Source organism: Anarrhichthys ocellatus, unplaced genomic scaffold, assembly GCF_004355925.1.
Source record: "Anarrhichthys ocellatus isolate YVR2014 unplaced genomic scaffold, GSC_Weel_1.0 scaffold17, whole genome shotgun sequence".
NCBI classification, from domain to species: Eukaryota; Metazoa; Chordata; class Actinopteri; order Perciformes; family Anarhichadidae; genus Anarrhichthys; species Anarrhichthys ocellatus.
The window spans coordinates 348,600-363,367 of NW_022280047.1; the positions used below are offsets into that span (position 1 = coordinate 348,600).

General features: G+C 44.8%; 1 protein-coding gene across 3 annotated transcripts in view; it reads right to left on the reverse strand.

The window, feature by feature from the left end:
- LOC116388398 (transducin-like enhancer protein 4) overlaps positions 1–14,768 on the reverse strand; it is a 74,059-nt gene that overhangs the window by 48,639 nt on the left and 10,652 nt on the right. For 2 of the 3 annotated variants that reach the window (XM_031856201.1, XM_031856200.1), the window contains exons 1-4: positions 3,750–4,472; positions 3,289–3,374; positions 743–806; positions 475–519 (exon numbers count right to left, since the gene is read on the reverse strand). In XM_031856201.1, the coding sequence (XP_031712061.1) occupies positions 475–519; positions 743–806; positions 3,289–3,374; positions 3,750–3,794 (240 nt within the window). In that variant the 5' untranslated portion in view covers positions 3,795–4,472. Of the gene's footprint in view, positions 1–474; positions 520–742; positions 807–3,288; positions 3,375–3,749; positions 4,473–14,768 lie in introns of those variants that run through there. The other variant, XM_031856202.1, reaches the window with a different exon arrangement.

The window sequence follows — 14,768 nt, forward strand, 5'->3', positions numbered from 1 at the left end:
TCTGTAGCTTGATTGTGACACATCACAGGCCAAAACTGGGGTCAACACCAGAAAAAACACTGGAAGAAGAGATCATTATAAGGAGATGAAAAAAAATATTAAAATGCATATATTATCTGCAGTTTGCATAAAGAGTGGGGCCTCAAAAAAAGTGGCGGTACATTTTGAAACCTGAGCTATTTCAGTTTTTTTAATTTTTTTTATTCCAAACTGCCATCAAGTGACTGCAGATTGGCCTTTCTAGCGATGAACCCCGTAGCACCGGAGGTGATGAATAAATTATCTCCAACCTCACAGACCACGATAAATATTTTAGAAATCAGCAGCAACTACAGATTTCAAAATCAAAATTGAGAACTAAAAAACATCACGTTGATCTCGTTTTTTATGCATTCCTCTGACGCCCACTACAGTGTGGTTTGAATCGGTTTTACTTCTTTTCAATATTCAAGTTGAAAAAAAAACATTTCCTACCTGCTTGTGCATCTCGATGTTGAGTCCGTACGACATCTCGTAGTACTAAAAAAAATAAATAAATCAAACACAAAGATCAAAGCAGGGTCAAACAAACGTGTTGCTCTTTTGGCACAGAGCTAGAAATACTGATGGGTTTACACACACACACACACACACACACACACACACACACACACACACACACACATCCCACACACACACACACACACACACACACACACACACACACACACACACACACACACACACACTCGATGAGACTCACCATGACATAGTGTCTCTGCATCTCCGTTTTGTCACTGGCCAGTTTCTCACACTCCATTTTCAGACTGTGGGGCAGAAGGAAAATGTTACATTTGTAAAAAATTCACAAAATATGACTTTGAAAAAAAAAAAAAAAAAAAGATAAAAAATGAAACTGGAGATGAACAGCGAGCCGGAAAAGTGACGTCATCCTGTGGTTTTAAATTTACATTTCGAAACTTTTGGAGTGCAAGAAAAACAAAGAGCTGCTCGGGTCCCTACAGACACAGACACTTACTCAGCAGGGTGCAGTGCAGTAATTAATGGATCAATAAACGACCGCACGAACCTCATCATATATTCTTTACAGTGTGAGTGGATGCCCAAACTGCACCATCGACAGAAAGGCAACCGTGTAATGAGGATGCATTTTACAACTGTGGTTAGGCAGAGGCTTAACTCTTTCCACTGTTGTCTGTTAATGGAAAAAAAAAGCCTCCGCATATCACGGCAGCAAGCTTTTTACACATAATTGTTACACACATCATGTTTCAGGTAAAGTCCGGATGCTAGTGTGCTGAATGCGGAACAAATAGATCCTTAACATGTGACTGAAATATAAATTATAGAATCGAGTGAAGAATTTTGGCACAGAGTGATTAAAACGTTGATTCGTTAATACGTTGAGATGAGCCTCTGTTTGAGCTTGATGATGATGTGTTTTTCCACAATATCAATGTAAATATGCTTCTCCAGATAGACGGGAGATTAGATAACTTTCACAAATATTTTAAACTTAAGACATCCATAAAAACATAAGACTCTGTATTCAGTGTGAATATCGTTTCCCTTGTTTATTTATTTAAAAAAAATTAAAAATCTGTGTGTCTCGCTGCTGTTTGGATGATCACAGTCTTATGCATGCAGCAGACACTATCCTTGGTTCAGCTCATTCGGCCCCCGGGATTGGCCGGCAAACTGGACCACCAGTTCATCCCACCTGGTGATTGGGCAATAATTACGGGGGAGGCCAGAGGTGGGCGATTATTATGCATTGGTATCGCGCTTACGGTTCTGCCCCCCCAGCAATGTATTTCACACTTCATCATGTCGGGTGAAAAAGCATTTCACACCACTTGGGTTTGCAGAGAGACGTGCATACCAAGGATGATGGGGTTTACCTGTGGTTAGTCACACCTACGGACAAAAAGTAGCAGCATGTTGGCTCTCAGGTGTCTGAGGGGGATCATTTCATGGGATCTCCAGACGGACGTCTACCTCATACTGATGTTTTGTTTCTCGGTCAAATACTCGTTAAAAAAATCAGCAGCGGTCTTGTATTTCATGCCGTTGCATGGTGACTTTTCCTGAAACATTTTTGGTCTGACAGTGTGGCTTATACATGACCGGTGCAAGAGAGGTCAACATCACGGAAATGACCTTTTGTTCCACATCATCTGGAGGGTTCAGTTGACAGAGGTGGGACCAAGTCATTGTTCTGTATGTCACAAATAAGTCTCAAGTCTTTGCACTCATGTCCCTGAGTAGGGCGATTGTGGCTAAGTGGAGAGCAGGGCCGTCCTTCAATCAGAGGATCGACGGTTCGATCCCCAGCTCCGGCATAGTCACATGCCGATGTGTCCTTGAGCAAGTTAACCCCAAAATTGCTCCCGTAGCTGTGCCTACGATGTGATAGAATCTGAATTGTAAGTCGCTTTGGATAAAAGCGTCTGCTAAATGACGGTAATGTAATGAGACGAGACTAGTAAAGTCCAAAGTCAGGACAGGCATGTCCCACATCAGGAGTCACAAGTCAAGCAAATCCAAATTCAAGGGAGGCAAATCAAGAGACAAGTCTAAACTGACTAGTCCCAAGTCAAGACAGACAAATCCCAAGTCAAGACTTGAAAAGTCTCAGTACAAATCCTGATCCATGTCCCATGACTAACAAGTTGCAAAGTCAAGATTGACGAGTCCCAATTCTGTCATTTTGAGTCCTAAACAAGTCATAGTGTTCTCTTCACCAAATATAATAAATATAATGGAATGAGTAGCATTAGTTTACCCTGGAAATTAATTGATTCGTGACATACTTTTTAATTTTTGGGCTTTGGGGGAAAGTATCAAGTAATTTCAAGTCCAAGTGAAGTCACGACTCATTGATGTTAAAGTCCGAGTCGGGTTGCAAATCTTGTTTTTCTTGTTTTTCGTCGAGTCTAAAGTCATCAAATTTGAGACTCAAGCATGACTTAAATCCAAGTCATGTGACTCGAGTCCACACCTCTGACATTAATTAATATGGACTAGGGCTCCAACTAACCATCCTTTTCATTATCATTTAATCTACAGATTATTTTCTCAATGAATCATTTGAAAATGCCAATTACAAAAATTAATGGACTAATTGATGCAGCTATAATGAGGTTGCATAAAAACACACATGATCAGATTTGTAGTCACTCATGAGCCCCAATGCAAAGCTGGAACGTTGCTTTAATATTTTTCTCACAGTTTTGCCGATGAGCAGGTGTTTCCATGTTATCGTCATGCTCCATCCAAACCACTCACCTGTGATACTGGGCTTGCAGGAAGTGGAACTCCTCCTTGATCCGGTCGCAGGACTCGGTGACAGTGAACTTTAGTGGCTGTCCCGGCTGGTGGGGGACCTCAACCAAAAGGCAAAGGGCGTGTGTGGGAAGGGGGGGAAGAGAGAGAGAGGAAGAACTGAGCCACCAAAGTTCAGTGTCACAACACACAGACACAGACAGGCAAGACTGTAGATGACAATAGGCCTCTGTGATATGGATGGCCTTTCGGTTTCACTCAGTCTCTTTACACGTTAGGCCACACGCGCGCACACACACACACACACACAGCTGGAGCAGTTTGACAATGAGCGCAATTGTCCGTGCGAGCGCGCAGTGGCACGGAAACTTGGATCTAAACTGATTACGCGCCAGGCGCGTGGCTGTTAATCCGCGCTGTTTTTGACACACTACCTCGGCCGATGCCGTTCTCTCTCTACTTACCGGATGCCGTGCCGGGGGGTACATCTTGCTCAGATCTCGAATCATTTAAAAGTGGAACGCAAAGTGTATCCACATAAACACGGGGAACAAAACGTGCGGGCACGGATATCTCTCTCCCCGTGCGTAAAAAAAAAAAAACAGGGGTCAGTCAGTAGCCGGTTTGTGGGCTAGATGTGCTGGTTCCGTGAAGAGTGGAAACATCCTCGGACCTCCGGCCGACCATCGTTCTGTTCAGACAGTATTGCAAAAGTCGATTCGGTGTGACATTCAAAGCAGGAGTTGTCTCAGTCCTCTCCAAAATCTCCAGCGCGTGAGTCTATGCGCACAATGCTGAACATTCTCCCTCTGAACTAACAACGAAATCCTCTATTTTCTCAGATTTTACTCTGCAAAGCAGCGACTTTTGACACGTCGTGACCTTGCTCGTCCGCGACTCAGCTTCTATCACGGCGCCCCGTCGTCACGCGGCGCATCGGTTAATTTCCCTACAGAACCCCCGTTAATGTTTCACATCCTCGTGACGGCACCGGCGGGGAGACCACCTCGTCGACTGGAGCAGCCCTGCTCGCTGGCGGAGCCAAATTTAGAAGCAACCGGTCGTGCGAGCGCAAAATACACGTTCACAACAACTACGAGAGCCCGTGGCGCGACGTTGGGACGTGTAGTTTAATTCATATTAGTCGATAATGAGCACTATAGATGTGCGTCCGCTGCGAAGAACTACAACTTCCCCAAGACCCCCCCCCCCCCCCTCCTCCTCCTCCTCCTCTTCCCCCCCAAAGCCAATGGCGTGCGGTCTGAGGGAGGAGCGGCCATTACAGACGACCAATGGCGACGGATGAGTGACCGCGCTGCGCTCCATCCTCGTGCCAATCATCGATGTGTCGTCCAATCACCTCCGACGGGATGCAATTCATGCAGACTCCCCACGTGGGGGCTCGGTTTGGATGTCACAGGGATTAATCTGGAAACTATCTGTTGATTTATGGTTGTTTTACAGAGGCTTGCAGGTAGAAGCGAATGTATGGCCCCGAGGTGTTTCCATTTTTTTGTTTTTTTTTAATTGAATCACCAATTAAAACAAGGTTTTCTAGATGCCCCTGCAGTTTGGCAGTGGTGGAGAAGGTACGCAGATGTATTACTTAAACAATTCACCCCAAAAGTCAAAAACACATAGTTTCCCTCTTACTGAAGTGCTGTTTGTCAGTCAAGATTGTTTCAGTGCGAGTTCCCTTCTATAATGGGACTATATGGCACTGGGCTTGACAAAGCATAAAAAAAATGTACGTTCAAAAAACTGAACTGCATTGTTTTTTTCCAGAAATCATGACCGGGTTACTAAAGATAATCCACGTTGTTATGAGCAGTTTCATGTCGGAACTATTTTCTTTTCAACCATGGTTTATTGATTTTGGGGTGTACTGTCCCTTTAAGTAAAAAGTTGCAATACCACAGTGTAGACAGACACACACAGTCCTGCATTCAAATGTTACTCTATTAAAGGTACAAAAGCATTAGCATCCAAATTTACTTAGAGTAACAGAAGTACTCATGATGCAGAATGGCCCATTTCAGAATAATATATGTCATATATATATATATATATATACAGTGGGTACGGAAAGTATTCAGACCCCTTTAAATTTTTCACTCTTTGTTTCATTGCAGCCATTTGCTAAAATCAAAAAAGTTCATTTTATTTCTCATTAATGTACACTCAGCACCCCATCTTGACAGAAAAAAACAGAAATGTAGAAATTTTTGCAAATTTATTAAAAAAGAGAAACTGAAATATCACATGGTCATAAGTATTCAGACCCTTTGCTGTGACACTCATATTTAACTCACATGCTGTCCATTTCTTCTGATCCTCCTTGAGATGGTTCTACTCCTTCATTGGAGTCCAGCTGTGTTTAATTAAACTGATTGGACTTGATTAGGAAAGGCACACACCTGTCTATATAAGACCTTACAGCTCACAGTGCATGTCAGAGCAAATGAGAATCATGAGGTCGAAGGAACTGCCCAAGGAGCTCAGAGACAGAATTGTGGCAAGGCACAGATCTGGCCAAGGTTACAAAAGAATTTCTGCAACACTCAAGGTTCCTAAGAGTACAGTGGCCTCCATAATCCTTAAATGGAAGAAGTTTGGGACGACCAGAACTCTTCCTAGACCTGGCCGTCCAGCCAAACTGAGCAATCGTGGAAGAAGAGCCTTGGTGAGAGAGGTAAAGAAGAACCCAAAGATCACTGTGGCTGAGCTCCAGAGATGCAGTAGGGAGATGAGAGAAAGTTCCACAAAGTCAACTATCACTGCAGCCCTCCACCAGTCGGGGCTTTATGGCAGAGTGGCCCGACGGAAGCCTCTCCTCAGTGCAAGACATATGAAAGCCCGCATAGCCCGCACAGACTATGAGAAATAAGATGCTCTGGTCTGATGAGACCAAGATTGAAATTTTTGGCGTTAATTCTAAGCGGTATGTGTGGAGAAAACCAGGCACTGCTCATCACCTGCCCAATACAATCCCAACAGTGAAACATGGTGGTGGCAGCATCATGCTATGGGGGTGTTTTTCAGCTGCAGGGACAGGATGACTGGTTGCAATTGAAGGAAAGATGAATGTGGCCAAGTACAGAGATATCCTGGAAGAAAACCTCTTCCAGAGTGCTCTGGACCTCAGACTGGGCCGAAGGTTCACCTTCCAACAAGACAATGACCCTAAGCACACAGCTAAAATAACAAAGGAGTGGCTTCGGAACAACTCTGTGACCATTCTTGACTGGCCCAGCCAGAGCCCTGACCTAAACCCAGTTGAGCATCTCTGGAGAGACCTGAAAATGGCTGTCCACCAACGTTCACCATCCAACCTGACGGAACTGGAGAGGATCTGCAAGGAAGAATGGCAGAGGATCCCCAAATCCAGGTGTGAAAAGGTTGTTGCATCATTCCCAAGAAGACTCATGGCTGTACTAGCTCAAAAGGGTGCTTCTACTCAATACTGAGCAAAGGGTCTGAATACTTATGACCATGTGATATTTCAGTTTTTCTTTTTTAATAAATTTGCAAAAATTTCTACATTTGTTTTTTTCTGTCAAGATGGGGTGCCGAGTGTACATTAATGAGAAATAAAATGAACTTTTTTGATTTTAGCAAATGGCTGCAATGAAGCAAAGAGTTAAAAATTTAAAGGGGTCTGAATACTTTCCGTACCCACTGTATATATACACTGTATATATATTCATGATCAGATTATAATAATTGATGCATTAATGTGTACGTCACTTCGCTGATTTTATTTACTCTATACACAGCCGGGTGGCTGTGGAATTCCCATCTGGCCCATCTGTCTAATCTTAACCTGTAATGATGTACCATGTATTTGTTTATTGTATTTTGTATTAATAACAGAATCTGCAAAATGACCCGTTACTAAAGTTATCAAATAAACGTGTGGACAAAATTGTAGGCTAGTGGAGTAGGAGTGGAAGGAAGTCGCAGAAAATGTGAGTAAGGGAATGTCATGACTTAAAGGGTTTTAATTGGTCTACAATCCAATTGAAGGACACATTGCTGGGTTAATTTAGACTCAGTCTACAGGACTCTCTCTCTCTCTCTCTCTCACTGACACACACCCATGTGGGTCAATGAAACACACTGCGTCCAGTCACTTAGCTGCACTAACCGACTGCGTCTTAAAATCTCAATCATCCTCATTCCTTCTCTCCTTCTCTGAATCTGTCGCCACCTCTTGCAGCTGACGTTTACTGCACGTGTGCCTAACAAAAGCCGCTGTGCTGCTTTAACGCGGCAAAAGCAGCAGGACTTCTATCATCGCTTTACCTTTTATTTTTGTCTCACTTAAAACACACGCGGGCGTACAAACGGTTATCCACAATATGACACCCCTATCAATCCTCCCTCAGTCTGTCCACTCCTGTCTCTCTGTCTTCCCTGTTGTCTCTGCCTCTCCCCCACATACGTACACGTGGAGTGTGCACACATAGCCAGCGCCTCAGCCATTCAAATACACACCTCCATCTACCGCACATACAAACTAATATCTCAGGTAAGCACGGGGGCCTAAAGTGACCTGCTGTCATCTGCGTGAATCCAAGGCTCCGATATCAAGGTAATATCAAGCCCTCCTCCTTCTTTCACCCCCCCCCCCCCCCCTACTCCAAGGGCTTGAGCCGTGATGTGGAGGCGCAGTGGTATGGGAGGGGTTGGGGGTCAGGTGAGGAGGAATAAACAGATTTATTTGCCTGCGCCCCTCTCTGATTATTTTGCCCCTGCCTTTTGTTCCAGACCTTATGAAACCCAAATGTCAAGTGAGGCGAGGGGCCTCATATCGAGGCCTGTCAATCACATCCCTCCGCGCACCTGAAGCCCCGACGCCGGATTATTGGCTTCAAGACGAGGGCCAGCCGCCTCCGCCGCCCGCCTCGGGAGGTACGACGCCCAAGTTGGTATTTTTTTTTCTTTTTCTAAAATGGAACTTCATTTGGCAGCTGATGCGCAGGGAAGATTGCACGGGAGCAGATTTCGAGGGTAGCAAGCTAGAGTGTGTGTGTATATAGGAGGTGGGGAGGGGGGCTTATCGGGGGCGGAAGGGGATTAAAGGGGGAGGAGGTGGGTTTGACACGGGCTGAGGAGGGGAGTGGGTGGAAAAGAAACCCCCTGCCTTAACATCTTGCTCGTTGCACTGATCCCGACCAGCTTTCAGCACCTGTACACGTGTCTCTTAATCTCATTGCAGCCCTCTCTCGTTCCAGTCCAGCCTCCTCTCTCACACACACACACATATGAATACACACACACACACATTTCTGCTGAACTCTAATATCATACTCCCTCTCTAGATTACTAACTTTGACATCCATGCACTCGCACACAGCCCATTGGTCATAGTATTTACTTTCTGTCAGACTATTAAAGAGCACTCCACCTATTTAGCGTTGCATTCCCATAGTAACGCAGGCTGTGCTCATACACTGTAATTCGTGTATAACCCATGTATTCAATTTGAATGCATTTCAAAGCATTTGTGAGCCAAGACAGGTGGCGTAGTATACGAATAGGGACAAGGTCAATGTAGGAAGGAGGCTAGGGTGGATGGGTGAGCCTGAGAACACAGAACTTTCACCCAGGAGATTGCTGTTCTTCTCCCGTGTGAAACCAGAAGTCAACGTTATATAACGGTCTTATTTGTCACGGAAACGTCCGTGAGGAACCAGATCCGCTTCGCTGCTGCTTTCGACTTACTGTAGTTATTTGAAACTTACTGTAGTTATTTGAAACCAAACCCAAATCAATTAATGCATTATGGTTAAAGTCATGGAAAGATCATGGTTATGTTTGATAAAATGTAATTGCAAGGCGAACTCCCGTCTCCTGCGGGAAAGTCAGATGAGATACATGCCCATCCCACCCTTACTTTCCACCTGTAAACCTACTTCCTGCATTGGCACTAACAAATGTTGGCATTGGACGGAAATTGTGAGATTCGGACGTCTCCCAAATATAGACGTAATTGTGAGGGACGCTGGGCTGATACAATACAGGGAGTTTACCTTTTATGTTAGCTTGATTTATTTATTATTTTCTTAATTAACAAATAAATGAAAAAATTCTGTTGTCCATGTGTTCTTTTTTTATTAGATGGATTTAGGGCTACACAAGTTCATCCTGGACTTGAACTACTGCCGAAACTAAAAAAAAAATACTGAAATAAATCACCAACACTACCTGATCGTAAAAACATGTATACAGTGTATTTATATAGCTCATCATAGATCAGCCTGGTCTCATTCAGCATTCGTAGCTATAGCAAAGAAAAGTAATGCACCGTAATTCATAGATATCCTACCAATTTATTTCGTAGGCTATCCACGTTATCATGAACGGGGAAGTGTAAAGACCAAAGGCCATGCTGGGCCATGATGGAGGTGGATGGGTCCAACAAACAGCGAGCTTTAGGCTAGCTGTTTGTTCCCTGTGTGAAACAAGAAGTCAACGTTTATGTTTTTGTCACACACTTGTCTACTTCAGTAACGGCACTAACCCAGTTATTTTTACCCAAACGACAATCTTTTCCTAACTAAGTAGTTTTGTTGCCTAAACCTATATATTTCACGATCTATTCTAAAACCTAACTTTTCCGAAACCTAACTAAGAAGTTTTGAGCCTAAACCTAACTGAGGTGTTTCCTGTGAAGACGGAAGTTGATATTGAAAAGATTGAGTGCATGGTTGCACGTTGATGCAAAGGCAATAGAAGAAACATAGCATTGGACTAAAATTGTAAAGGAAAGACAAGATTAAAAACAGGTAACTGACTTCAAGACGTGGACGCACTTCATGCAGCGACAATAATCCTGCAGGCCCCTGCTCTAGGTCAGTTACAGGTATATTTACTACACAACAAGAACAATGGTGTTGTCCTTTCACCACCCCGTCCTCTGGGTATATAGAATAATATCCTGTCTATCATTGTCTGTGTGTGTTGGGGGTTAAATGTCTAATCACACTTCACTGAGCACGAGTCGCGTAAATCTCCTGTTCTGACTGCAAGCTGCGTCCAAATCCCTCATGCTCGCCCCTTTAACACGTCATTAATCCCCGGCGGCCGCCCCTTTGAAGGGAGCTTGTGTGAAGGGATAACCAGGCCTCCTCAGACTCAGATACGGGAGAGGCAGAGGCAGCGCTGGATTTACTCCGCTACCAGCAGGTTAATCCTGCCTCCGCACTGAGCGAGCAAGGGTGTGTATGTGTGTGTGTGTGTCTTTATTGGAGACAGTTAAGGATCGGCTCCATCACAGTAACGACTCTGGGGGAACATCAGCATCTGGTGCTCAAAGTCATCCAGTCCCCCCCAAAGGAACATACAGATTTGCTGCCATTTTCTTTATTAGATTACAAATGAATGGATGCAAGTGTTTGTGCTGATAAAAAAACAAAACAGAAATAGCACGCAGCGACCAGATGACAAACAGGCCGAGACGCCGAAGGCAGAAAAAAGGAGACAGACCGAGATGAGGCTCAATTAATTAACAGGGAAGTGGTGACACCGAGAACGGCTGGAAAAAAAAAAAAAGAAATCCCGAGGGCCTAAATATTGCAGAGAGCTAATCATGACATCAGTTCATGGCAGACATTGTAGAATGAAAGTCTCCTTGTGACACTTCATGTTAAAGACAGAATGGATCACATTGGTTCCCTCGACTAAAAGACAGCGTTTTATGATACTTACTTGTTTTGTTCGGCAAGATAATCTTCACAAATGAACACGGCTTTTATGATTTTTGAAGTGTGACTGCAATCGGCATAAAAATAAAAAGCCACCGTTATGCTTTAAACGAACTACACAACAAGTATACAACGAGGCTGTGAAGCGGACTAGTCGGCGCAATGACATCTGTTAGCCACTTGTTAGCAACCGCCTTTTTTAAGATGCGTAAAAGCTTCAAAATTCACGAGAGGTATTTACTGACGTATTTTATATCGTAGAGTAAAACGTTAAAATCTCTTCAGCTTGCGTTAACCAAAGATCTTATATCAAAAAACAATTTCAAAAACCCATCGACTCCGAGACGAGACAACTGGAAATGCAAAAATGCTGACTCATTTCTGGGTTTTGAGACTCGTTCCTGCAGCACTAGACTGCATGAAATATTGACTTGGTCTCCGTGACGTCACCCATAGGTTTCTGAAGAGCCGTCTGTCATCTCTATCGCGACAGTGACGAGGAAGCCTAAAATGGGCGTTGATCCTCGGTGGAGCTGACGCAGCAGAGCAGTTGGCTAGCAGCTAGCAACCTGGTGCGGCACCGAGCTGTCATTCAAAGCAGCCTAAATTATGCCAAAATTTCAGCCTAATTTTAAATAGGGGAGTTTTAAGTTGTCATGAACAAGGAAATTATCTATAGAGACCAAAACCATTTTTTGGGCTGTCTACAGGCATTAGTCCACCTCAAACCACCCGTGTTTGCTGCTCTGCAGCATGTAAAATGCATGCTTTAAAAAAACGTGTAGCGTAATGCTAGTAAATGTACTTATTGTTCAGTTTAGTGCATTGCCTTTACAAGGCGACGACGAGGCGGCTAACTTCACCTCCTTTTTTGGACATAAAAAGTCCTTTCCTTTGTCTGCTGCGCAGAAGAGTCTCAGGGACTTTTTTAACATTCTGTCTCCTCTTCAGCCTAAAAGACTAATCAGCCACTCGGCAGGGCTCTGGCGGCTAACCAGGACTAATTCTGCCTCCTGCTGGCTGGTGACACACACTGGGAAAGCACATGATTGGCTGTTTAGCACGGGGGGGTACACCTCTGATTGTCTGCTTAGCATATTTTCTCCCCTCCATTCTGATGGCACATGCTCGCCCTTATATCCTCATTGCGTTGCACAAAGCAAAATGGAAACGGGTGTGCCTGCAAGTGTGTGTGTGTGTGTGTGTGTGTGTGTGTGTGTGTGTGTGTGTTTTACATTGCGTGCCACAAGAGTGTGTTTGGGGAAACACAAAAAAAAATCATCACCAAGCCTCCTCCTCTTCTTTCCTCCCTCCTTTATTGTCGTCTCTTTTTGTTCTTCTTCTCTTCCGCCGCGGTGCAGATCACACAGAACGTCACCTCCGCAAACTGCCACGAGCTAATTAGCTGTTAGCTGTGTTTGTGTTCTTGACTGATGACAGGATCATTTACTCTGGTCTCCAGCTGGCTCTGTTTGTCGGAGCCATCTCATTAGCATGGCAAATTAGTCCCCCGCTCAGTCAGGGCTCTGCCTCGCCCAATGAGAGGTGATCGGAATGCAAATCAATCGGGAGGGCGGGGAAAATGGGAAATCGCTAAATAGCGGTGGAGAGGGGGAGGATGGGAATACTGGGAAAACTTTACATTTTTTAGTTATTTTTTTTAAATGAAGTCGGCTTATTTTGGAAATTAGAGACATAAGTGGGGAAAGGTCAAGGTTGAGCCAATCTGGGATGGGCTTGTTACTAGCAGAAGTAGAAAAAAAAACATTCAAGGACGATGACTTGCACTGTTGTGATTGTTATTAGCTGAACGCTGAATTTGTGAGTTTAATTCCCCTAAAAGCTCAGATTTAATCAACTGCAGCTATTCATCAAATTAGTGTGAGGCCAAACCAGGTACAGAAGAATGAACCCCCCAAAAAATATATATACATCAATAAATAAACACGGCTTAGCATATTAACAAGTGTCGCAGCCTGGCAAAGGGACCCTTGTTTGTCATCGCTGCTTCGCAATTCTGCTAAGTGAGCTGTTCGTACATTCAACGTCATAAAACAATCTCTTTAATTTAATATTCTGTCATCAGGTTGTTGGGCTTTTTTGCCTCTTTAATAGCAGGAAGTTATCGATCACGTTGCTTTCACAACGAGACGGGTGCGATTTTTTTCTCCTCTGCGCTGTGATTGAGATCGGCAGGTGCGCTTGTTTTGCCGGGATTCGGTATTCGGACTGAGAAAAGTTTACTGGGAAGCATGTAGCACATGTAGGAACCTACACTGTGTTTCTTTTCTTCTCTTGTCCAGCTCAGAACAATAGATGAGGGAGCCGCTGGGGTTTTCTAGGTACATTTATGTTGTTAGGGGTGGCGGGAGCTCTCTCTCTCTCTCTTTCTCTCTCTCTCTCTCTCTCTCTCTCTCCGTGTGTGTTTTACTCCGTCGAGTCAATCTCTGCGAGGCTGCCGCCGTCTCCGGTTTCATTTGTCGACAGGTCTGGCAGCGGGGTGGAAGGCGAGGGAGGAGGGGGGGTGGAGGTGGAGAGAAGGAGGAGGGGGTGAGAGCAGTAATGTAAGAAAATTGGAGGATTAGACGGCGAGCCCTCTTCCTGTCTGCAGCACCCCCCCCCACACACACACACACACACACACACACACACTCTTCCTCCTTCTCATGCTTCATTCCAACCCTCAGACTACAATAACACAGCATGACATACTGACGAGCAGCCCCCCCACCCCCTCTCTCCGTTATCCCTAACAGATCTGTCATGCCTTTCGTTTTTCTGCTGATCTGAAACCTGGACCCGCTCCATCGTCTCTTTCGGTTTGAAAGCAGTATTACGCTCCTCTCTCACCGTCATTCTCAATTAGGCTACTTTGCTCCCTCACTCCCATCACCTGCTTCCCTAATCTTTACCTGGACCCGCTCCGTGCCACGAAGATATCTGCATGCAAGTTTAAGACCCATTTTCCATCGCTATTGTGGGGTTTTTGCACGCGAGTATCAGAGTGCAGAGATAAAAGAGGTAGCAGCAGTGGTGGAGGTGGGGTGTGGGGGGGGGTGAGCAATGAGCAGGAGTTCCAGAGTGTACATGGAGGGTCTGAAAGGGCCTAAATGGATCCGCGATTGGACTCTCCGAGGTCGTCATCAGCCTAGATTGGAGGCCATTATGGCCTATTTAAAAGAATTACTTCCAGGATGCAATCAAAAACCCTGATAGGTAATCAATGGCAACTAGATCAGGGCACAAAGGCAGTCCATGCGTCTCAATCAGCCACCATTCAGCAGGACAGGGGAGATCAGTACTGGCCAGGGAAAACTGCGTTCACTTTTTCTGTGTTGCGCGTGCACGCGCCCGTGCACTGCACATGATGCACAATTGCAAATACCTGAGGCATGCGTGCACACAAATTCACACTAGTGTAAGAAGCGTGCAATCACTTGGACAACTGTAAGTTGGGCCGCAGATGGCCATGTTACTCTGATGTGCTCCCAGCCAGACAGTGATTCATCAGGAGGCACTGGTAATGCCTGAGGATCCCCCCCGAGCTTTAAAAGAAGAATTACAGGACATGAAGGAGAGAGACGGAAAGAGCGATGGAGGAAGAAAGAGAGAGGAGGGAGGAGTAATGGGGGGAATGGGTGAAGAGCGAAGGAGGGGGGGAGGTTGTGGACAGAAAGGTTGATGTATTAGACCTTCTAGTTAACGGAGTCCTCCACACACACTCTCTCACACACACACACACACACACACACACACACACACACACACACACAC